The 26491-nt window shown below is 40.8% G+C and overlaps 1 protein-coding gene across 2 annotated transcripts in view; it reads left to right on the forward strand.

The window, feature by feature from the left end:
• The window catches only part of CRMP1 (collapsin response mediator protein 1), a 63158-nt gene that overhangs the window by 19420 nt on the left and 17247 nt on the right, over positions 1-26491 (forward strand). For both annotated transcript variants that reach the window (XM_073000966.2, XM_073000967.2), the window contains exons 3-8: positions 6316-6500; positions 9906-10070; positions 11812-11873; positions 15193-15273; positions 17474-17542; positions 22699-22819. In XM_073000966.2, the coding sequence (XP_072857067.1) occupies positions 6316-6500; positions 9906-10070; positions 11812-11873; positions 15193-15273; positions 17474-17542; positions 22699-22819 (683 nt within the window). The remainder of the gene's footprint in view (positions 1-6315; positions 6501-9905; positions 10071-11811; positions 11874-15192; positions 15274-17473; positions 17543-22698; positions 22820-26491) is intronic.

Below are 26491 nucleotides of genomic sequence, written 5' to 3' on the forward strand. Positions count from 1 at the left end.
GTAATTTATTGGGAGGTTATCTTTAGTTGTTTTTAAATGCATATTTTAAGCTACCATGAATCCTATAAGGGGAAAAGGCGAGTTGTAAATTAAATAATTATGTTTTTAAAATCTTTCCAAAATATGGTAGCTTCATGGTTGTTGTGGGTTCTCTGTGCTCTTCTGTCCTCTGAAGATGCCGGCCACAGAGACTGGCAAAACATTAGGAAGAACAACCTTCAGAACACAGCCAAAGAGCCCGAAAAACCCACAACAGCCATTAGCTCCCGGCTGTGAAAGCCTTCGCGAATACATGGTAGCTCCAGCTTGACCATCTCTTCATAGCAATCTGAACTTGGAGAAGTAGAGATGGGGATATTCGTATTAGTATATGAGTATCTCCGATGCTGTTGGACTTAACGAGGGTGCAGCCCCAGGGACCGGACCATTCACTCACTCATTCTCCTGCCCCCTGCCTAGAGTGGCCAGCTGAGCAGGAAGAGAACAGGGCTCTGGGCACCATTGGAAGGACAAACAGGACCAATGCTGCGTCAAGTCGCATGAATGGATGGTTCTGTCCTGAGGCCTGGACCCTCATTAGGTTCAGCTGCATCAGGAATATTTCTATTCATTTTTAAAACTTTTTTTAAATTTGACACAAGATACAAAATTCAGTGGTGCCTTGACGTATGAACATCCCGGTGTACGACCATTTCAAGTTACGACCAGCTCTGGCCGCAAATTTTTGCTTCGACTTGTGACCGGAGCTTTAAGTTACAACCAGAAAAAAGGCAGGGAAAAAGGAGGGGAATTCAAACTGCTAATCGTTGGTAGCAAAGAGGCTTTGTAGCTTTTTTGCCCCAGTGGTTAGAGAGTGTGTGTTTGGAGGAAGTTTTGGACTGCCTGGTAAGGTGCTGCTTCTTGCTTTTTAAAAACTGGCTGTTCTGGGTGGGTTTTGCAGCATGGGCTTGGGCTGGGTGGTGGGGTTATGTTTCTATGCTGTGATGGGTCTTGCAAGGTTTTTTCGCATTTCCGATGGGTCTTGTAGAGTTTCTTTGCTTTTTGGTTGTGTGTGTGTGTTTGTATGTTTGTTTTGCATTTCCAAAGGGTCTTGCAGTCTCTGTTTGCTTTTTGGTTGGTTTTTTTTTTTTGCATTTCCGATGGGTCTTGTAGTCTCTGTTTGCTTTTTGGTTTTTTTTCCCCTTCGGCTGGAACAGATTAATCACATTTCCGATGGGTCTTGCAGTGTTTTGTGGGAGTTTTTTTGGTGATTTTTTTTTCCGGGCGGAATTAATCTCGTGTCAATGTTTTCCTATGGGAAATGGTGCTTCGACTTATGGCCATTTCAAATTACTACCATCTTCTGGAATGGATTATGTTTGTAAGTCAAGGCACCACTGTACAAGAGACAAACTAAAATAATCGTGCTGCCCACCACCATCGGGACCTTCTGGAGAGCTCTTCTTCTCATTGTCCTTGTTTCCAGAACTGCATTGATCCTTGTATTGGGACTTTACCTCTTATTAACACAAATTCAATATATCTACCCATATATCATAAAAGTATCTTTTTTTTTATCTCCCCTTTCTTAACTTTTAGAATACAAATCAATTTATCATTTACAGCAAGATTCCAAATTTCATTGTGCCATTCTTCCAGTTGAGATTCAAGTTTAGATTTCCAATTCCTAGCTATAAATAATTTCGCATTAAATAAATTAGTAAGCAGTTCTCTACTTGTAAACTCATAATCTTCAGTAACAAATATTTATAACAAAGCCATTTCTGGATTTAACTTTATATCTCTATCAAAAATATCTCTTAATTCCTAAGTAATTAGTTTCCAAAATTTTTGTACCCTCTCACACTAAAATATGTACCAATTTTGTTATCACATTTCCAACATTCAAATATTTAATATTTACTCAGTTTAACCATTGTTAAGTACCATCTTAAAATTATTTTATAGAAATGTTCTTTTATTCTCACTGACATACATCGTACAGTAATATCCTCATTTTCCATATCAGTTCCCAGTTTTCTTGAAAAAAATAAAAAATAAATATTTGTATTCATATATGAATATGAATATCTCCATCTCTACGTAGAAGTAAATTCTTGTATTTCACTTCTGCTATCAAGATTGCCAAGTAGATAATCTCCGATGATATGCACTGTATTCGGTTCATTTATTAATCATGCACAATGTCTCAACTGAACTAAAACTTTTAAGTTATCAACAAATTTGGTGGCTAATACTGCTGAATAGTTCAGTGATTTAGGAATCTTGCTGTGGAGCCAGATGTTGGGGGTTTGATTCTCCACTGTGACTCCCTGACTCGATGAGCCACAGTGTCCCTTCAAACTCTGTACATCTATGAAATTATTAACTAAGTTGTTGGAGAAATACAAAGAAAATGATTGATTAAGGTTTGCAGAACGATGAAATCATGCATATAGTACAGTGGTGCCTCGCATTACGATGTTAATTTGTTCCAGCAAAATCGCTGTAGAACGAAAACATCGTAAAGCGAAATTTAAAAGCCCATAGAAACGCATAAAAACCTGTTTAATGCATTCCGATGCGCTTAAAACTCACCGTCCAGTGTAGATCCTCCATAGGGCAGCCATTTTCTCTGCCTGTCTTGTGAGGAATCCGTCCCTAAACACAGCTGTTGGAAAATCATTGTTTTGCGAAGAATTGGTTCCCGAAGCAGGGAACCGATCATCACAAAGCAAAATTCCCCCATAGGAAACATTGTTTTGCGATCGCAAAAGCGATCGCAAAAAGTTCATCGTAATGCGATTTCATCGTCAAACGAAGTGATTGTAATGCGAGGCACCACTGTATAGAGAAATTGATTGATCCGGTCCACTAAATGGAATGAAGTCAAGATTCTGATACCTCTCTTTAGGAATATAGAAAGAGTATCTGATAGAATGGAAGGGCAATATTACAAATCCATTGCCCTAAATCAGGGTTGGTAAACTGTGGCCCAAGAGCTGCATGTGTGCCACCAGGAACATTTTTGCAGTGTGCCATATAGCACCCAGTACCCCAGTATTCATTATTTTTTCTTCTCCAGGAGTGCCTTTTTAAAAAAATTTAGACACTTTGCAGTGGTTCCCTAAGCTCCCAATAACAAAAATCAAACCTCAGAAGTGCCCATCTAGGCACTTCTTTAAAAAAAATTTTTTTTTAATGTTGTGTTGACAAGATATTGGGCCCCTCCAAAGTTCATCTAATCTTGGCCAAAACTCTGCAGCTCACTGCTGTTATAGATCTTCCTTCTCATTCTTGACAGAATTTTGTCTATACGTCAAGCAGGATGCATATCACCAACATAATATGTGCATATCTGAGCAGGATTTTGTGTATTCTCTTGGTATTAACTCCTAAGATGCACTAGGGAATATTTGTTAGTGCTATTTAGTCAACTGCTTCCATGGTTACTAAATGTGCAAGAGAAGAAGAAGAAGAAGAAGAAGAAGAAGAAGAAGAAGAAGAAGAAGAAGAAGAAGAAGAAGAAGAAGAAGAAGAAGAAGAAGAAGAAGAAGAAGAAGAAGAGCTCGAGAGTTTCCTTCTTCAGTTGTTTAATTTAAATGAATGTTAACAACTGGATAGGGCTTATATATTTGCAGAATTATGTTCAGTGGCTGAGCAATATACTTCTGCAGTCACTATCCCCACTTATGTTTGGAGATAAAAGAAAACAATGAGAATTCTTCTGTACATGGAACAGAATATCCAAAATCCTGTTGTTTATTATAGTAAATGGCACATTGAATTAGCAGGGATTTGGTGAATCAGCTCCTTTGTAAGTTCCATTAATTCAAATGGGCCCACTCTAACTACAACTTACTATGCAAAAGTGAGTCATCGTTACAGAGGAGTTGCTATTATCTCCAGTTAGAGATAGGTGGAAGTCTACATCAGTGCTTTTGGCCAATATTCCAGAACATAGCTAGCTCCTGGCAACTGGCTGAGGGCAAATAATCCCCTCCATTTGCCTTGTGCAGGAAAAGGGGAACAATTCTTAGCTAGTGTATCCAGAAACTCTTGGGAGCACTGGCTGGGAGTAAACCAAGAGGTTCACTAGTTCACTTTTCTTTGTATGTAGCATACAGTACCTTACTTTAATGCTTTAGGTAATATATTACCATCATGGCTTGGACTCTGATAAATCTCTGCTGACCTCAGTGGTCAAAGAATCTTGAGTATCTTTGTCTTCGGCCTTAACCGCACATTAAATACATATTCAAGCATCAGTTTTGAGTAGAGAGGTGGAAGAGGTTGGGGAAAATTTCTCTGACAAATATTATGAATTTAAAATCTCCCTCTCTCCCAAGTTATGCTTGGCCTACATAAAAACGTCAACATTTGGGGGTGGGGCCTGGAAACTACTGTGGAGGACAATTTGAACTAGAAAACCAGCTGAAAAGAGAAAGCCTAAGCACACCTTCTATGCATACACCCCAAAGTGCTTTTTTCTAATGAAAGAAACCTCTGTAGTTTCAATCCATGCATATGTGCTTGATATCTATGTTAAGTGAGAACTACTATCAGTAAGTGTTGATGCTACAGTACTTAGAGGGGGCAGTGGTTTGACTTAGACATTTATTGTAGCTATAGTATTTAAAAGTTGCACTATTTCTTTATTACTGCCATGGATGTGCAGGATCGCAGCATGGTCATTGCTATCTCAGTATCGTATTCTTGGTCCAAAGATACCAATTAATGAATTCTTGAACACTGAACTATATTCATTACTGAGAGCAGTGGACTGTAGGTCATACAGTCTGTAGAAAAGATAATAAAGAAATTCAGTTATTTTCCATAATACATCCTGCATGAAAGTTTGTAACCACTTGCTAAGGAATTCTCTGCCCTCCTTTCTTTGCAGAAACATCTTATTCATGTTTACTTTGCAGTAAGTTGCACTGTAGGATTGCCGTTTATTTATCACCCTAATTCTAGGTCATTTTCCCTATTATAAGTCTGTTTGCCCTTTATCCACTTTTTACCATAACAACACAGGGCCTCTTCTGAAGTCTATAGCCCTTGTGTGAAGTTTTTCTAATAGATCCCAACGTATCTTCTGCCCATCCTTGATTTTTTAAAAAAACCATGATGGCTAGGCAATGAAGTACTTTACCTAGAATTTCATTTTTAGCACCCGTGATTGTAGAATGCAATGTGGTTAACTGTGGTTAAAGAAACTGTGTTACTACACATGTACATGAATCTCAGTTGATATCATTCTGTTCTTTAAAATTGCAGCTATATAGTGGCCAGAACTGTGTCATATAATTTCACCTATGGAAGGCAAACAGTGTAACTTGTAGCAGCTTTCACTGGCAGTTAGCAAATTCTTCCTTGAATTTTGAGGTACATGCTCACTTGCTGGTTTGGTATGTGCTCAAAAATCCAAGCACAAATTAATTACTTCTCAGCAAAGATCTGCTGCAAGTTATGCTACAGTAGACCCTCTACTTACGGAATTAATCCGTATTGGAACGGTGGCTGCAAGTCGAAAAGTCTGTAGGTCAAGTCTCCATTGACCTACAATGCATTGAAAACCGATTAATCCCATAACTGGCAGCTTTTATTCTATTTTTGTTCCATTTTGGTTTTTTTCTGGTTTGTAAGTCGATTCTCCGGCTGCAAGTCGAATCTAAATTTTGCAGCCAGAGAAGTCTGTAACTCAAAAAGTCTGTAAGTCGAGGGTCCACTGTATTTGCTTTCCACAGGTGGAATTAAGCAGTAGAGTTTTGGAATTGTATATGCAGTATATATCCCGTATTTTTACGTTTATAACACACCCCCATTTATAAGATGCCCTCCCCCCAATTTTCTAACCCCCAAATTAAGAAAACTTAGCTTTGAGGATTCAGCCTCTGGACTCAGAACCTCGGACATTTCACCTCTATTGAATCTTGAGCCTACAGGCTCCACCTCCAAAGAGGTGTGTTCCAATTGGTTTGTTCAGGATCAGCTGATGTCAGTTCCATAAGGCTCCTGACTGGAGGAAGCTAAGTCTCTTGACTGTAGAAAACTAAGCCTCGTGGCTGAAGGAAGCCTGTTTACAGAGGCAAGATATGTGCCACTTTGTTCTCTCCTCAGCTATCTCAGCTTACTTCTGTTTAAAAGACGCCCCTTAATTTTTAGGGTAATGATTTTAGGAAAAAGTAGCGTCTTAAAGACGGAAAAATCTGGTACATAATGCTAAACACTACAGATGACTGACTGAAATTATATGTGAGATAATCTTCAGTATAGCTGTTCATTTTTCTATGCAAAATAAGACATATCTCTTTTTTTTCATCTTCTTGTTAGACAAATAGGAGAGAATTTGATTGTTCCTGGTGGAGTGAAAACCATTGAGGCTAATGGGCTAATGATTATTCCTGGAGGTATTGATGTGAATACTTATCTGCAGAAGCCCTATCAAGGCATGTCAGCCCTTGACGATTTCTATCAGGGCACAAAGGCAGCTCTAGCTGGAGGCACTACCATGATCAGTAAGTAGCACAAATGTACCAGCCTGTAAAATGGACAGGTTAAGAATACACCCATCCACAATAATAAGAGTTTGCTCACCTGTTCCATGAGAAGACAGTGACTTAGCAACTGATTGTCTAGGCTAAAGAAGGAACATAAGCTGGTGGTCAATGGAAACACTTTTTTCTCTAGAACGTAACATTTTTCAGTATCATTACTATGTTTCACAATTTCAGTAAAGAAATATGAGTGCCTTTTTATTGAATTAACTTGAGGAAATCTTGGTGATAACCTAAAGCAGAGAGACAGTGGGGCTAACTTGGCACTACTCATACATGTAAGTTGTTTCATTTTCAGGCAACATTCCTGTTTCATCTAAGTAGGCAGGCAGGCATTGAAGGGCAGAGCAAATAGAACACTGAAGAATTGAACTGGGTTTCTGAGTGTGGGTGTGCTAAACAACAATTGAGGTGAGCTGTCTCACAAACCAGCTTCAAACTGTGGCTTATCAGCATTGTTTGGTTGTAGTCTAAAAATTAGGCAGAACTCTATGGAGAAACCATGATTTAGCATTGGATCTGGACTGGGCCACTATTAAATATATAACAAACAGAGAGCTTGCACATGAGTTTGAATTCCATGTTTATCACTTCTTTGTATCACATAATTGCTGGTGTTTAAATATGAACTAAATCCCAATGCATCTTCTAATACTGGGAACAGGGACAAAATACTTGGAATTTCCAGTCTGCCCTATTTTTTGCAATTTTTGTTTACAGTTTGGCCTTGTTTTGTCACAATCACTGATTCACCTTCTCTCCCCCCCCCCAAAAAAAATACTGAATACATCAGCTGAAATCCTTTTGCACGGTTCCATATGTGTAACTCAAAGTTACACAAAAAGTAGGGAAGATCACACCAAAGAGGGAGTGATATGCTTGAACGGCTGCCATTTGTGTGTGTTGTACAACAGCCATGCCATGAATCATGTGATTCAATTAGATTGTGTGCATAACGTCTTGCACAATTCTGCAGATGCAGGTTTACTACATACCAACATCAACAGATTTCAGTCTGTATTTATAAGGGAAATTTTCTTGTGAATAGTACAGGTATAATACTGCCGTAGTAGGAAGAGATTATAATAAGTATGATAGGTATCTGTCATACCAATAAATAGAAGCACGGTATGGCTATACTGATGGATGTGGGCTCAGTTGTCAGAAGGAGACCTTGCATTTAATGAGGGGTGGAGGGAAAGAGTTTCCCATCTGGAATGAGTGGAAAGTAGGGAAGGCCTGCCCTTTATCTCACACATTTACCCCAGGGTCAGGAGCTATTTTAGCCCAAGTTGAATTGTGTCCCTGCATATATTTAAATGGATAGCTGCAATTCTCCTTTGTGATCTTTTAAATGCATTTTTATCCCAGCTTTCTTTTATATTAGAAATCCTGGTGGTTTATATGAGGTATCCAATTGACTTCTCATTCAGGCACTGAACAAAGGCAGACCACAAAAATAAACAGCAAGCATTTATTCCTATGGAAAAAAAAAAAGCAAAACGATAGTTGTTTTTCAGTCCAAATAACAGACCTCCACAATGTACAGAATTTTCCAGTCCCACTAAGACTCTTCCTCTGCAGAAATCCTGTTGTTATGGGCCATTAAGTTGCTTAAAATTTATGGTGACCCTACTGGGGTTTTCCAGGTATGTGAAATGTTCAAGGAATCATTTGCCATTGCCATCTGCCCCAGTGAGTTTTCCTGGCCAAGCTGTGATTTGAACCCTAGTCTCCTGGACCGTCATCTCATGCTCTATCCAGTACATCACACTGGCTCTAAACAGAAATCCTACTTGTAATTTTGCTACTATTATTTATTATTTAAAATATTTCTGTCCTACCTTTCTCCCAAAAGGACCCAAGGCAGCTTACATCATTAAAACAATATTTAAAAGCGAAAAACAGTAAGCATACAAATATTTAAAAAGATCTAAACAAGAATTATATTAAAATGGTAACTAAGATCAATATTAAAACATATTTAAAACAACAAAGCACAACAATCCATTTAAAACTCCTCTCAGACCACCAGTCACTAAGGAAAAGCCTGCCTGTGGAAGGACAGCAAAGATGGGGCCAGCCTGGCCTCCTGTGGGAGGCAGTTCCAGAGTCTGGGAGCAGCAACAGAGAAGCAGCACCAAGTGCACTTGTGAGGGGGGCAGGACCGAGAGAAAGGTCTGCTCTGATGATCTTAATGCCCGGGCAGGCTCATAGAGGGAGGTGTAGTCTTTGAGATAGCTTGGATTCAAGCCGTTTAGGGCTTTATAGGTCAAAAACAGCCCTCTAAATTGTGCCCAGAAACAGATCAGCAGCCAGTGGTGCTCCTGTAACAGGGGAGTTGTATGTTCCCTGTAACCAGCCCCAGTTAACAATCTGGCTGCAGCATCATGGACCCTTTGAAGTTTTTGAACACTGTCCATCGGCAACCCTTCGTAGAGTCCATTACAGTAATCTAGTTGAGATGTAACTAAGGCATATGTTACCGTGTCCAGATCAGATCTTTCAAGAAATGGGTGCAGCTGGCGCACTAGTTTTAACTGTGCTGAAGCCTGTAGATAATATATAGCTCTAAAACATTCTCCAGTATTAACAGTACACCCAAGGTCTGCTCATCAAGTGGCATCATTACTGGCATTCTTTGTTTGCCATCCGGACCAAACCCCCTTTGATTTTTGTAACTCCAAAGACAGTAATTTGGAATAATAAGATATTGTGGGGGAGATCTGTAGGGAAGGAATCTTTGAAACCATTAGGTAAAGGTAAAAGTTCCCCTTGAAATTTAGTCCAGTTGTGTCCAACTCTAGGGCGTGGTGCTCATCCCCATTTCCAAGCCACAGAGCCAGCATTCGTCTGAAGACAGTTTCCGTGGTCACGTGGCCAGCGTGACTAGACATGGAACAGCGTTACCTTCCCACCAAGGTGGTACCTATTCATCTACTCGCATTTTTACATGCTTTCAAACTGCTAGGTTAAAACCATAGGGGATCACTAAAGTTTCAAAGCTGTTCATAAACTCAAAATATCTTTAATCTCTCAATGTTAGGGCCATTCAAAAGGTGGTATAACTTGATATATGTGGGAGATGGGAAGGCTTGGATCAATTCCATCAACTTCTCTTTCACTCTCTCTCTCTCTAGAGTCTAGATAACTGCTCACTCCTACCTGACAGGTCCCAGTTGACAAGATTCAACATTTATTGAGACTATGTTGTTCCTACTCCCCTTTCTGTCACGAAGGCAGGGCCTGCCCCATGAGAGAAAACTCATCAGACCTAGCTGCCAAAATTGCCAGATTGCTTTGTTCCAAGACAAAATAATGGTTTGCAATAAATGCTAAATAATGGGTGCTCTATCTTCATTGCAGTTGACCATGTCCTTCCCGAACCTAGCTCCAATTTATTAACCTCATTTGAAAAGTGGCATGAGGCAGCAGACACCAAATCCTGTTGTGATTACTCTCTCCATGTGGATATCACCAACTGGTATAATGGGATCAGGGAAGAGCTGGATATACTGGTGCAAGATAAAGGTTAGTAAAAACTAGGGCACACCAATGGGAAGAACCCCTTACAAAGATATAGATATATTTTAATTAAATATTGCATTATTTTGCTCTTTTTCTACATCTGAATGCATAAAGAAATTTGCAGATTTTGTGAAGTTTTTACCGAAAAGTAAATCATATAAAATGCTTACCTATCCCTAATAAAAATTAAGGTAGACATGGATTTATTGGATTCAATCCTTCAATATTTAAATGATACAGCATTATTATAGTTAGATTGCAATGGATTGTTTTTGTATTGCATTTTTTCTTGTCGGATGCTCAGTTCGAATTACAAGTGTTGACTTTGCTTCTAATCGTAAATGTCACTTGATATTTTCTTTTCATTATGGAACTATATTTTTTGTCATTATGAAAAAGGCCATGATAGCACAGAGAGAATATTCCTCTTTTCAGTCATTTTCAAAAAGTTGGGATATCCTTTTGTTCAGTCATTTTATGTAGAATAAAAGAAAAGAAATAATGAGATAATGTGAGCAAGCTAGACTACAGCTACCATTGCCCTTAGTCTTAGCCATGCTGGGTGAGGCTGAGGGGAACTGTAGTCTGAAGCATCTGGAGGGCACCGCTAGGTAACTGGGGAAATCAACCCTAGGAAAACATCCTTAGAGACAACTGCATATGGTTAGTAGACTAATTTTTAAATTTACCTCACCTTCAGAATATGGTCCTGATTTCTGAGGGCAAATTAACATGGCACACATTCATAACACTGGACTGCTAAGTCTTAGTAGAGGTATCCATCTATGCATAAATGACTGACATATTTCTAAACAACAGCAGTGTTAAATGAATACAGTGGTGCCTCGCATAACGTTTGCTTCGTTTAACGTTTTTTTCGCTTAACGTTTATTTTTTCAGAGTCAGATTGTGCTTCGTATAACGTTTTTCCCTATGGGCGATTTTCACATAGCGATTTTGGGACCATGCTTCGCTTAACGTTTTTGGTTTTAGGTCCCCTGCTTCACTTAACAATGTTCATTTTTTCAATTACAAAAGTGTCTTAACATGTTGAAAAATGGTTTTAAATGCTTGGAATCGTTATTGCACCTTCTAAAATGTGTGCATACTTAATTTGGCGTTGATCTGACTTTTCGTTAATTTTTTGTGAATTTTTTCTCCCCCATAGGAAACAATGGAGCTGTCAGATTTTGACAGCTGTCAAAAGTTGGGGGAAAAAAATTCACCATAAATTAACGAAAAGTCAGATCAAAGCCAAATTAACTTTTGCATCCGTTTTAGAGGGTGCAGAAGCTAATCCAAGCATTTAAAACCATTTTTGACCCTTTTATGACACACTTAAATTTGCAAAAATTGACTTTGCAAAGCCATTGAAATGTATTGAGTCGGCTTCAATACATTCCAATGGAGGAAACATTGTATCGTTTAACAATGTTTCCTATGGGTTTTTTCGCTTAAGGACGCCAATCCGTGCCTATTGGAACGGATTAACCGGTTTCTAATGCATTCCTATGGGAAATGGTGTTTCACATAAAGTTTTTTTCGCATAAGGTTTATTTTTTTGGAACCAATTAAAAACGTTATGCGAGGCACCACTGTATCTTTGTCCACTGTATCAGAGTAACTATGTCAAGGTAATGTTTTGGTTCAGAATATTAACAATATCCTGTTTTATACTTTTACTAACTTTTGATTGGCTTAGGGTCATGATTAACCTTTTCCTTTCCTCTTCTCCCATAAACAGGTGTTAATTCTTTCCAAGTCTATATGTGCTACAAGGATCTCTACCAAATGACTGATAGCCAGGTATTCTGCTTCATTAACTTGTGAAATTTCTGCATTCCTGTATCTCTTCCAGTCAAGATAAATATTTCTATATTCAGCTTAACTGGAGATGGAACAGATTCCATTGCCATCTTTGAAGGAAAAAGTGGCACTGAATTGGAATGGGTCTTTAAATTTTAACATAAAGACCCATGTAATTGATTTTTTTTTGCAATTGAAGAAAGAGCATTTCTTAAATACAAATCATTTGTGTTTATGAAAAAGGGGTGCATAAAAGTTTTGTGTTTGTTTGCATTTCTTTCACCTTTGTCTCTTAAACTGGATATTTTTTTAATGAAATATCATTGTGAGGGCTGTCATTTGCGAATCAGAATATCCAGGGGTGCGTAGGAATTCTGAATCTTAAAATGGCCTGCAACCCTGCAAAGAAGAGTGCTCTTTGCTTCAGTCATTCCTTGTGGGATTACTGCGTGCTGCACTCTTGGTGTTCCCCATCTTGGATTATTGCTTTCTTCCTTGTGCCTCTCTCTCTCTCTTGTTTTCTTAATTTTTGGGATATGCCCCCCTCCATTTCTTTGTATTATTATTGCTGTTGTAATAATAATTTAAAAAATCTGTCTAAATTTTTGAGGGATTTACCCCTCTTTATTTGTTTGTTGTTCTTTTGGTGCGTTTCTTTTTTGGATTATTTTTGATAGTGCTTGTCCTCAAGGCCAGGGCATGGACTCACCTCCTTCCATTACCATCTCTACACAAGAATTGGAGGTTATTCATTACTTTGTGTACCTTGGCTCAACGATCTCTGACACACTTTCTCTAGATGTCGAGCTCGATAAATGCATTGGCAAAGCAGCTACCATGTTCTCTAGACTCACAAAGAGAGTATGGCTTAATAAGAAGCTGAGGGCATATACCAAGATCCAGGTCTATAGAGCCTGTGTCCTGAGCACACTCCTGTACTGCAGTGAGTCCTGGACCCTTTGTGCATGGCAGTAGAGGAAGTTGAACACCTTCCATATGCGTTGTCTCCGATGCATTTTTGGTATCACCTGGCAGGACAAAGTTCCAAATAGAGTAGTTCTAGAATGAACTGGAATTTTTTGCATGCATACACGACTGAAACAGTGACGTCTACGTTGGCTCGGGCATGTCATGAGAATGGCTGATGGTCGGATTCCAAAAGATCTCCTGTATGGAGAATTAGTGCAGAGAAATCACCCCAGAGGGAGACCACAGCTGTGATACAAGGATATCTGCAAGTGGGATCTGAAGGCCTTAGGACTGGACCTCAACAGATGGGGAACCGTGACATCTGACCATTCAGCAGGGAGACAGGAAATGCATCATCGCCTCTTCTGGTTTGAAGAGACACTTGTTCAGCAGGCCGAGGCAAAGAGGAAGTCCCAAAACCAGCAAAATCAGGGAGCTGGATAGGGGACAGACTGTATTTGTCTTCAGTGTGGAAGGGATTGTTACTCTCGTATTGGCCTTCTCAACCACACTAGATGCTGTTCTAAGACCTCTATTCAGAGCACGTTACCATAGTCTCTTGAGACTGAAGGATAAACACCAGTGGTTTAGATTAGTGGTTCCCTTGATTTACTGACCACTGGCTGCAGTTCCCCTTGCTTGGAGAGGCCATCAGGGTCTCACTGCCCCCATGAGGAAGGATCATGACACCCTTCCCCAGCTATCCCATCTTTTTCTCCATGAATATTCCTAAGGGTCCACTTCCTTCCAGGCCCTGACTCAGGAAACCCATGCAGCCACTTGGCAAACACATCCACCAGGGACTATAGAGATGGGGCCAGAAAAGACAGGCAGATAGCTTCATGTCTGGTTCCTATTTGATATAGGGCTGGAGTTTCCAGACTTTTAGCCATGAGAACCACACCGGATACAGTGGTGCCTCGCTTAATGGGTGCTCCATTTAGCGATGAAACCGCAAAGCAATTAACTTTTTGCGATCGCATTGCGATGTTTCCTATGGGGTTTTATCACTTTGCGATTATCGGTTCGCTGTTTCGCTTACCGATTATCGCATAACGATGATTTTTTAACAGCTGATCGGCGGCTCCAAAATGGCCACCAGGTAAAAAAATGGCCGCCCGTTGTGTTTTCACACCAATTCCTCGCTTAAGAGGCACCCAAAATGGCCGCCGTATGGAGGATCTTCGCTTTAAGGTGAGTTTTTAGCCCACAGGAATGCATTAAACAGTTTTAATGCGTTTCTATGGGCTTTTTAAAATTGCATAGCGACGAAATCGTTTTGCAGCAATTTTTGCTGCGTGGATTAATGTCGCTATGCGAGGCACTACTGTATTTCCAAAAATTCTGAGGGCCAAAGGAGCATGTGTGCGCATGGCCGTACATACGGCCATCCCCCCACATGCTTGCACACACAGATGTCCACCCACCCACCCACCCCTGCCCACATGCATGCACCCCACCCATACCCCCACACATACACACACACACGCCTCCCACATGCAGACACACTCCTTGCCCCACACACGGCCACATGCATGGATGCATGGATGCACAGACACACAGCCTCACGGGTGCACATGAGCTGAAGGGAATGGGTTGGATAAAATGGCACAGTGGGCCGGATGTGGCTCATGGGCTGTAGTTTGGAGACCCTTATATAGAGCTATGAAAAGAGCCTCTACAGTGCTACAAACCAAGGGTCCCCATCCCCCAGTCCGCTGCTCGGTAGAGGGCTGTGGCCCTGGCGGGATTGGGCCGTGGAGACAAATCTACCACCCTTGCACACACTCCCCTGCTCCCATGTGTGCACACTGCACATGCGAGTGTGCCCCATCTCATGAGTACGTTCCGCCTACCTGTGAGCACGGCTTGCCCCATGCATGTGCACCCCACCCCCATGAGCCCCTACCCCAGCGAGCGTGCAACCAACCCACACACAAGCCTGGGGGTGCGCAGCTCCCATGCAACGAGTTCGCTTCCCCAACCGGTCCGTGGTTGGGAAAAGGTTGGGGGGCACTGCTAGAAACAATTCCTCTACATAGAGCTACGAACAGCTCCTCTACAGCATTCATAGTTCTATGTTCTGTTCCTTTTGCTATGGCATCCATGGCTCGGATCCCAGGCCCCTCACAGGGTCACAGCCTACAAATTAGGAACCTGTGACTAACATTAAAAAAACCATCATTATTACAGACATTGTTTTGTAATAATAATGTGTCATACTCTGCTCTAAGGGGAAAGAATAAGTTTTTAAAAATTGACATGAATTAATTAAAATGAAAATAAGTTCCATTATTGATTCTCTCTCTCTCTCTCTCTCTCTCTCTCTCTCTCTCTCTTGCTTCTGTAGCTTTATGAAGCCTTTACTTTCCTGAAAAGTCTGGGGGCGGTAGTCATGGTCCATGCTGAAAATGGAGATTTAATAGCTCAGGTGAGAAGAACATTTTATGTTACATATATGCTAAATACATTTGGACCCAACATCACCTGAAATGGTGGTTTGACATGGAAACATGCTGTAGTACCCATTTACCTCAGTGGTTCTTGGTTGCAGGTTATGACTGCAGTGTGATATCTAAAAATGGAACAACACTCTGATTTTAAGAAAATATGCAGTGTATTCTTGGAATATGTATTTCGGAGAGGGAAGGGGTATACACCGAGGGAAGAAACAATGAAGTTTTGGAGAGAAAATGGATTGAATGAAATCATTAATGCTAGCCCTGAGGGTGATGATGGCACTAATGTAATATGTAATTGTGTTTTATTGTGGTGGTCAGTTTATGTTGTGTAATTTAATAAATAAATAAAATTTAAAAAAACATAAATAAAAATGGAACAACATTCTGGTGGTAGATATGTACATTTACATGCTGTTCAGAGGTGTTAGATGTAACACTGTCATGAGAGATGAAGAAAAACGTTATTGAAATCTATAGTGAATAGTTAACGTGTTTCAGGAGGACTTAAGAATGCTACTATTTCTGTCAATTGAACTGTATTTCCAGAACTCATCTTATGCCATTGTCCTACAAAACCATAGAAAAATGCAGAAATTGTTGTATGCACAAAGTTTAGTACTGGTTATAGAATAAATCTCTGTGGTTTTTTTTTTTTAAGAAACATTTTTATCCCTTAGCTGCCAGGAGGTATGTGAGCAATGTGTGCTGAAACCTCCTGAGTGAGGGGAGTGGACAAATTGGTTTTCAGTGGTTGGATCACCATTAAAATGGTACAGTAGTACATCGGTTTCTGAACGCCTCAGTTTATATAACTGAAATCCATAAGAAATAAAGGCCCAGTTTACATTGTTTTCTCTTTTTTTCACGCTACAAAAGGGTTTTCCGAGGGGACATTGCACCTATAGCACTGCCCTTCATAGCGCAATTGGCGTTTCAGTTTGTGAAATTTCCGTACAGTGGTGCCTCACTTAATGGGCGCCCCGTTTAACGACGAATCTGCATAACGATTAAGATTTTGCGATCGCAATGCGATGTTCCCTATGGGGAAAAATCGCTTTGCGATGATCGCGGGGAAGCGATCATCGCAAATGCCCCCCCCATCATCCCGAAGCCCTGCCGATCAGCTGAGCGAAAATGCGGCCTTTGGGATGATGGGGGGAAGTGCTCCCCCCATCATCCTGAAGCCCTGCCTATCAGCTGGGTGAAAATGATGCGGGGGAAGTGCTTCCCCCCATCATCCTGAAGCCCTGCCGATCAGCTGTGCGAAAACGGGGGTTTGCGATGATCGCGCGGAAGCGATCACTGCAACGCCCCCATTTTCGCACAGCTGATCGGCGGTTCCAAAATGGCCACCACTGTTTTGCCTCGCTTTAGAGGCATCGAAAATGGCCGCCCCTATGGAGGATCTTCGCTTAAGGTCAGTTTTTAAGCCCATAGGAACGCATTAAACACGTTTTAATGCGTTTCTATGGGCTTTTAAAAATCGCTTAGTGACGAAATCCCTTAACGACATTTTTCCTGGAACTGATTAACGTCGCTAAACGAGGCACCACTGTACTACGTAATGTCGCATAGAACAGATCCGTTTTGCAAACCGAGTTACTAATGTACATGTAGAGCAGAGATGAGCAAGTTCCAGAGACCCACTTTCTATGCCTAGTGATCAGGGCCCACCAAAGACTGTACCACCACAAGCAAAACGGAAAAAAAAAGGGAGGCAGAAAAAAAGAAATCAACAGATGTGTCTGGATGTCCACTTCTATGTTTTTTAAGGATTTTTTTTGGGGGGGGAGGTACCTAAGAGTAGTACCTAAGCTACTACTCTTTGAGACTCCCTGGAATGGAAAATGACCTTTGTTTAGCTTAGATTAGCTTTCTTTGTTTCTTTCTTTAGCCCAAAAAGTTCCACACAGGGTCTTGGGGAGAGTGGGAGGGGGCTCAAAAAAGCCCCTGGGAGTTGTACTTTACCCCATTTTGACATCAGATGAGATGAAGAAATAAGAAGACAATGGCATCATAACCAAAACAATGCTGTAGAAGATTTTTGTACAATTCTACTTGGGGGGCATTTCACCTTCACAGTTACAAGGGAGGCTGCTCCTATGCCTTTTCCAAACCAGGCTATTTTGCAACCTATAGAAAACTGTGATGTGTTTGTTTAATTTGTAGGAACAGAAGCGTATGCTGGAGATGGGAATTACTGGCCCTGAGGGGCATGCCTTGAGCAGACCTGAGGAGGTAAGAGCTACATTCTTTTCTACGTCCAGTGGCTCTGTGTTCAAAGGAACATGATCTGCTTCTGCTTCCACAATTGTGTAATAAACTAGACAAAGCCTGGCTATCAAAACCAGTACTTTACAGATTCTATATTCACTGACTAAAAATGCCTCAGTATAGAACATTTTGCTAAAAATATAAAGCTGCAGCTTTGAAAGTGATAGTCTGCCAGTAAACCACTGATTTTTGTGATAATGAAGAAAGGTGTAATTCTGGTCCTGGCACTTGCTTTTGTGTTGCCGGAAAAACTTATTTGTATCTGTAAGGCACAGTGTGTTTGGGTCCATCATAGATATTAGGTGAATGAACTATCACCTCAACCAGTTCTGATGAACTAATATCTGGCACTGTCCATAATGAGGGGGTCAATAAATTTGTCCTTGAATCAACATGATTTAAGAAGGGGCTGGTCCAAACTTTTCTCAATCGTTGGGTTTCCTCAGGGGTGCACTCCTCATCGTGCAGATGGTCCCACAGCAGGGATGCGTCGCCTTCTGGAGGTGGACTATTGAATGAGGAGTCCAGCCGGACCACCTTCTTCAAACCATCCCATGGATACACCACTACTGTCCATTCTAGAGAGTCTTTACGTGTCTCATTTCCTTTGAAGGTGTCCGGTTCCGGTAACAATCCTCCGGTCTTTAGATTGGGAAAATCCTCCAGCTATCATTCTGTTATATTCAACATCCTTCTGTTTCTCTCCTTTTCCCTCTCTCCTCTCTGATGTTCCCGGTATTCTAAATTGTCTCCTCCCACTCTGATCTTTTATATCTTCCTCCCATATGGGCAAAATCAACTCCTCCTCCTCTCTCTCTTGCTTTCTCCTCTACTAAACAAACCTCAATCTATTCCTTTCTTTCCTTTCTCTCTCTCTCTTTGTTTCTTCCTCTTCCTTCAATCTTTTGTTTTCTAATACCCCTTTCACTCTCAGCTTCAGGATCTGTCCTTCCAGTGAGCACTCAGGGTTGATTTCCTTTAGAATAGATAGGTTTGTTCTCTTTGCAGTTCAGGAGACTCTCAAGAGCCTCCTCCAGCACCACAATTCAAAGGTATCAATTCTTCAGTGGTCAGCTTTATTTATGGTCCAGCTCTCACTTCCGTACATCACTACAGGAAAAACCATAGCTTTGATTATGCGGACTTTTGTTGGCAACGTGATGTCTCTGCTTTTTAAGATGCTGTCGAGGTTTGACATCGCTTTCCTCCCAAGAAGCAGGCGTCTTTTAATTCTGTGGCTGCTGTCACCATCTGCAGTGATCATGGATCCTAAGAAAGTGAAATCTATCATTGCCTCCATATCTGTCCCTTCTATTTGCCAGGAGGTGATGGGACCAGTGGCCATGACCTTGGTTTTTTAATGTTGAGCTTCAGACCATTTTTTGCACTCTCCTCTTTCACCCTCATTACGAGGTTCTTTAATTCCTCACTTTCTGCCATCAGAGTGGTATGATCTGCATATCGGAGGTTGTTGATATTTCTTCTGGCAGTCTTAATTCTGTCTTGGGATTTCTCCAGTCTGGCCTTTCGCATGATGTATTCTGCATGTAAGTTAAATAAGCCAGGGAACAATATACAGCCTTGTCGTACTCCTTTCCCAATTTTGAACCAATCAGTTGTTCCATATCCAGTTCTAACTGTTGCTTCCTGTCCCATGTATAGGTTTCTCAGGCGATAGCAAAGGGTTGCAAACTTAGATACCATCAAGTCAATCGGGGGTTAGTATCTTTCATCCGATTCAACCACTGTAAAGGAGCATGGTCAGTGACCAAGGTAAATGGAGCTCCTAATAACTAATATCTTAATGACTGTATGGCCCATTTTTCCGCTAGGGCTTCTTTTTCTATGGTAGCATATCTTTGTTCTCTGGAAGACAATTTCTTACTCAAATACATGAGGGGATATTCTATACCTCTTCTAATTTGGGTCAACACTGCCCCTATCCCTCTGTCAGAGGCATCGGTTTGTACTATAAAAGGAATGCTGAAGTCAGGAGCATTTCTACTCGGTAAGGTATTTAACACTCCCTTCAAATGATTAAATGCTTTTTGTTCTGGAAATCCCCATCTTATTCCCCTGGTTATCTGTTTCTTAGTTTATCAGTAAGGGATGCCGAAATTTCTGCAAAATTAGGTACAAATTGACAATAATAGTCTGCCAAACCTAAAAACAGTTGAACTTTTTTATCCCTTAGTCTAGGCCAATCTGCTATTTTTTCTACTTTATCTTGTACCTGTTGAATTCTTCCCTGTTTTACTTGGAATCCTAGGAATTTCACTCTTCTTTTTGCTATCTTACATTTGGAAGGATTCACCTTAAGTCCTGCTTCCCTTAACTCTGTTAATACCTTTCTCAGATGTCCTACATGTTCTTCCCAATTGTCACTATAAATTAAAATATCAATATAAGCAGCAATCAACGTGTTTACTGGTTCTAAAATCTTATCCATTAATCTCTGGAAGGTAGCTGCTGCTTCATACAACTCAAATGGCATGCATGTAAATTGAAATAATCCTTAAGGAGTAACAAAAGCAATTTTTCTTTATCACTGGGCTGCAAAGGAATTTGCCAGTAACCCTTTGTTAAATCTAGAAATGATAAGAATTCAGCCCTTCCAAGCCTTTCTAGCAAATCTTCCACTTTAGGCATAGGATAACCATAAAACTTAGAAATTTCATTTAGTTTCCTAATATCAGTACACAATCTTACACTTCCATCTGGTTTGGGGACTACCACTGGGTAACTTCTCCAAGGGCTATGAGATGGTTCTATCACCCCTAATCCTAACATCTCTTCAACTTCCTGATTGTTTGAGATGATGAGGCCAATTTCTTCCTCCAGACAATTTGAGGGTGTGTGTTGATTTGGTGTTCAACATTTGTTGTTAAGCCAGGCCTGTTAGAGAAAAATCTCTAAATTCTTCTTCAATACTCCTGACTTGTTTAGCTTGGACTCTGTTTAGTTTTTCTCCTAGACAGAGTTCTTGAGACTCTTGGAGGTAGATTAAGGCCTCCGAACCTAAATCCTCTTCTTCTACTTCTCCAATAAATACTTCTCGTTCTCTCCATTGTTTCAATAAATTCATATGAAATATTCCTACTTTGTTCTTTTTATCTGGCATACTTATTTCATAATCTGCTTGATCTATACATCTAATCCCTTTGTAGGGACCTTGCCATTTCACGAAAAATTTGGCATTTTCCACCAGTAGCAAAAGTAAAACTTTTTGTCCTGCACTAAATTGCCTTGGATTCACCTTTAAGTCATATCTCCTTTTCTGCCCTTGTTGTATCTTTTGTAATTCAGTTTTAGCTATTTCGGCTACCTTGTTCAAGTGATTCCTCATTTCTGTTACTTGTTGAACCACTATCTGAGCTTTTCTCCCATTTCTCTTTTATCAAATCTAATATCCCTCTAGGATTCCACCCATACATCATCTCAAAAGGTGAGAATCCCTTTTGAGGCTTGTGGAACTTCTCTAATTGCAAACATCAAAGGAGCTACCAATAAGTGCCATCTACGTGGTTTTTCTAGCACTAACTTTCTTAACATTTCTTTCAGTGTTTTATTAAATCTCTCTATTAGTCCATTAGTTTGTAGGTGATATACCAAGGTATGCATGGGTTTCACATCCAGCAATCCAGAATTCTTTGACTGTTTGGCTCATAAAGTTGGAGCCTGATTGGTTAAATCTTCTTTGGGAAAACCTAACCTGGAGAATACTTATACAGTGGTGCCTTGCATTTTGATCGCTCCGTTTAGCGATGAAATTGCTTTGCGATGCATTTTGCAATGTTCCTTATGGGGGAATTTCGCTTTGCGATGATCGGTTCCCTGCTTCGGGAACCGAGCATCGCAAAGCGACGATTTTTAAAAGAGCTGATCAGCGGTTTCAAAATGGCTGCCCGCTGTTTTCTGGGACGGATTCCTCGTTTGCAAGGCAGTGAAAATGGCCGCGCTATGGAGGATCTTCGCTGAACAGTGAGTTTCCAGCCCATAGGAATGCATTGAAGGGTTTTCAAAGTGTTTCTATGGGCTTTTTTATTTCACATTGCGACATTTTCTGCAACGATTTTTGTGGAACGAATTAATGCCGCAATGCGAGGCACCACTGTATTAATTCTCTAGCCAAAACTTCAGCTGTGGTAGATCTTAAAGGGATTGCTTCAGGGTATCGGGTAGCATAATCTATTAAAATAAGAATATGAGTGTGTCCTCCAGCTGACCTAATCAAAAGACCTACAATGTCTAGCCCTATCCTTTCAAAGGGATGATCTACTAATGGCATAGGAATTAAAGGGCACCGGGTCTTGATTTCATCTATGTCACTTGGCATTCTCTGCAAGTCTTACAATATTCTTCTACCTCTTTATTTACATCTGGCCCCCAAAACCATTGTGTTATTCGTGCTATCATCTTTTGTGTCGATAGGTGGCCATCCATAGGTATATCATGAGCTAACTGCAACACAGTTTTCTTCCATTTTGAGGAACTACCAGTTGTCTGCCCCCTTTTTTACCTATATGATATAATAAACCCTCTTGCATCTCAAAACCTGAGTCTCCCTTTCTAATGGTTCCTCTCTCTTTGGCTTCTTTTAGTGTTTCTTGTAAAGAATATTCCAACAATATTGCTGGAAAATATTGTTAAATGTTCCTTCCAGTTTTACACTTGGAGATTATATAGGTCACAATGACAAGTTACTGCTACATCCACCACTTGTAGGGGGCATCCATACAACTGAAAGCTTTTGGTTTCCCAGGAATAAGGTAGTGCAAGAAATGCTTTTACAGTTTGTATTTGCAGCACAAGTAGAAAGCAGAGGAGTATGTAAGTTGGAATAATTTGCATGGCTCTGCTCTAAATGTCAATGCAGACTTTGAGGTTGCTCTTCTGTTAGCTTTTAGCAGCAAAAACAGAAACCTATCATATTTTTAATAACAAGCTTACATTCTGCAGAAAAGAAGAGCTGTCAACAATTGTAGTTCAAATATATGTTTACTTCTGGTAATCATGCATACAAGTGCAGCACAATCGTTGATTACTCCTCCATTTTTTCTTTTGTGCTTTCAGTAGTTTTGATTCGTTTACTTTAAATTTAATATGTTATCTTGTTTCAGCTTGAAGCCGAAGCTGTTTTCCGGGCCATCACCATAGCTAGTCGAATCAACTGTCCACTGTACATCACCAAGGTCATGAGTAAAAGCGCTGCTGACATCATTTCATTGGCTAGAAAAAAAGGTACAGAATGCAGACCTTCAAAACACATGTCTCTGATTTGTCATTGGACTTCTGGGTACAAAAGGATGGCTGCGAAAACCAAAATCTGATTTCTTCAGAGGAAAGGGAGATGAGATCTGAAACTGCTGACCTGGTTCAGTAGTCATTCCATAAAAGGATGCACAGAAAACAGGCTATTATTATCATCACAATACAGACAAAAATAATCTTTTTTGTCACTTTATAGAACTAATGTTAAACATATAGCAAATAATGCTATAATGCTAATCCAACATGCTTGAAAACACAGTCAACCCTCGATTTATGAAATTTAATCCATTCCGGAAGTCAGTTCGTAAATTGGAAAGTTTGTAAATCGAGCCAGCATTTCTCATAGAAATGCATTGGAAACCAATTAATCCGTCCCGGCTGAAGTCCTCCAATGGAAAAGCAAGCCGGGCGGCCAGGGAGAAATCGGCTCCCTCCTTTCACCCAATGCTGAGTCCCCTTCGCGCCGGCTTAGCTCAGTGCGAAGGGGACTCAGCATCGGGTGAAAGGAGAGAGCCGATTTCTCCCCGGCCCCCCGGTTTGCTTCTAATTTGGAAAAGCAAGCCGGGTGGCCGGGGAGAAATCGGCTCCCTCCTTTCACCCAATGCTGCCGGGGCTGCCTCCTTTTTGGCTTCGGAGGTTTCAAAGGGGTTCCTCCAATGTCGGAGGAAGCCTTCTGGAAGTTCCAAAGGCAGGGAGGAAGGGAAGGAAATTTGAACTTCCTGCCCTTTCTCCCTGCCTTGTTGGCTTCGGAGGTTTCAAAGGTCTTCCTTCAACATCAGAGGAAGCCTTTTGAAAGCCCCAAAGGCAGGGAGGAAGGGAAGGAAATCCGAATTTCCCGCCCTTTCTCCCTGCCTTTTGGGTTCGTAACTCGATCTCTGTTCGCAAGTAGGGTCTGCTACTTGCGATGAGATCGGGTTTGTAACCCGAAACGTTCGCAACTAGGGCCATTTGTAAGTCGAGGGCCCACTGTAAGTGAAACTCTTTCAGTTTGGAATTCCTGTTGAAGCACAAAGGTCTGGTTCCTATCCATGGTTTTCTCACTCCATGTAGCTAAAAAGAAAATGATTCCACTGAATGAAAACCAGTGTCAAGGGAAAAGCATATGAAAATTTTGTGTGTGAAATTTTATAAGGCACACCTTATTCTGACATATAAAACGCCATTTGATGCTGCAGTCATCAAGTAGTATGTGTGAAGTAGTCCTTGTTGGAGCAGTCATTGAGGCAGTGAAATGATGTTGAAGGGGAGGACCTGAACTTTATAAATTGTGCCGGTATGACTGTATGACAGTGAATTCTTTCTTTCAAGTGTTCCTACTGTAAGTAGCTGATCTAAATCCAGTTATTAGTCTCAACTAAGTAGATTCCTTGCCTCAATGTTGACTTATTAATTAACAATTAACAATGTTTACTTATTTATTAATCTAAATGTTGACATTAAGTTCTTATTGATTCAGTGGGTCTACTCTAGCTGGGAATAATAATTGGATTTAGACCTTAATTTGGTGGTCGGATTCCAGTGTTCGTTTCTTTTTGTATCAACCCTTTCTAAAAGATCCCCATTGAGTCTGCATCTAATTAGTCAATCTAATCAGTTACATAACCACACCTCTTGAGTGGCACTTGAGAGTGAACTGGAGCATTACTTAGTCCTGAGTAGCCCATTAAGACCTTCTTTGCCCACTGTATCAAAATTGATTAAACAGTACACCATTTGCTATATGTTTAATTTCATCTAACTTGTTATGTGTTGATGTCCAAGCATGAAAGTTTGATAAATATTTGTTATCTTTCTGGAAAGATAAAGGACTGCTAGGAGTTGCAGTTAGCTGGTCTGAGAGCCCCAGTGGATCTCACAAAGCAGTAGAAAAGATGAAGAGGGCTTGGATTGGTATTAATTTCCATGATAATCCTTCAGAGCAGAGTTAGTCAAACATCTTGTTGAAAAATTTTCTTCTGCTTAAACATGTCCCTTTGCAGCTATTGAACTGGAGATCTAGTTTGCTTTAAAGTAAAAATGACAAAGGAGAATTGTGGCACCTTAAAGACTGCCAACTTTACTGTAATACTAGCTTGGATTGAAGTTCATGTAATTGCATGCATGAAACATAGGGCTGCTTTATTCAGAGGGCAAAGTGGGCATTTATCTAGGGCGCACTGTCTGCAGGGGTCCACATGAAGAGGCAGATTCCCCGCCTTCAAATTATGGTGCTGTACAGCCTGTGCTGCCCGCTGCTCACTGGGCCTTTGAAGTTTTATGTTCACTGAGGTCACATGTTGGGACCATGCTGTATGACCTTGCACTGTTTGAGCACCAGTGGCGTACACAGCCTTTTCTCCCACCGCCTGGGTCTTTGAGGAACCCGGCTCGGCAGAGCTGGCAGTGGCAGGCGCAGCATTGAGAGGCTGTTTGGAGGGCAAAGATGGCAGAGAGAGCCTATTAGGGGGCTAAAATGGTTATGTAGTTGGAGGGCATAGATGGCACAACCAGGCTGTTTGGAGGCACAGTGGGGCACTGGCAGGTTTATTTATTTACTGCTAGTTGGCATGGTATACCAAGTCTATATATCTGTGAAGATTCTCAGTCATCCAGGTGAGGTTGTCTGGAAGTTGAGTCATGGTAACTGGACTTTTCTTGTTAGTCTGAAACGTTTTGCTACTCATCCAAGTAGCTTCTTCAGTCTGAGGAGAGTTGGTAGGAGGTCTCTGATATATCCTCCATGTTGGTTTCACTTCACCAAATCTATGTACAGTGGTGCCTCGCATAGCAATCGCTCCGTATAGCGATGAAATCGCTTTGCAACAGTTTTTGCGATCGCAAAAGCAATCGCTTTGTGATGGTCCCTATGGGGTATTTTCACTTTGCGATGATTGCAGGGAAGCGATCATTGCAAAGCCCCCATTTTCGCACAGCTGATCGGCGGTTTCAAAATGGCCGCCAGGTAAACAAAATGGCCACCCTCTGTTTTCAGGCACGGATTCCTCACTTTAGAGGCACCGAAAATGGCGGCGCTATAGAGGATCTTCGCTAGCAGTGAGTTTTAAGCCCATAGGAACACATTAATCGTGTTTTAATGCATTTCTATGGGCTTTTTATTTCGCTTAGTGATGTTATCGCTTGGCAGCAATTTTTTCAGCATGAATTTACATCGCTAAGCGAGGCACCACTGTATTTACTGCTCATTGGCATGAAATACCAAGTCTATGCATTAAAATGGTGTGTTTGTAAAATTCTCACTCTATCAAAAGAGAATATCTTACCTGCCAATATTAATTCTTGGAGCCTGAATTGTGGGTGTTATTCTACACATACATACACACACACACACACACACACACACACACACACATTTTTGCCTCATGCTGAAATGTTGCACTCAGTGGACTCCATTCAATAGTGTGAGTTAATGTATCTCGTTCAATATTATAGACTGTGACAGAAAATTTTGAGTTAAAAATCAGTGATGTGATAAGCCACACCACTGAATTGAGTCCATTTTGTGATACTCACTTCGTGGGAAAATCTACCCAAATGTCTATATAGCCTTTTGTCTCTACCTGACATTAAATGTCTCCGTTGTTGAAGGGAGAGAGTTCCTTTTCAAACTAAACCTTACAAAGTATTATTTCGGTGCAAGGACAA

Source organism: Pogona vitticeps, chromosome 5 (assembly GCF_051106095.1).
Source record: "Pogona vitticeps strain Pit_001003342236 chromosome 5, PviZW2.1, whole genome shotgun sequence".
In the NCBI taxonomy this organism is placed as follows: Eukaryota; Metazoa; Chordata; class Lepidosauria; order Squamata; family Agamidae; genus Pogona; species Pogona vitticeps.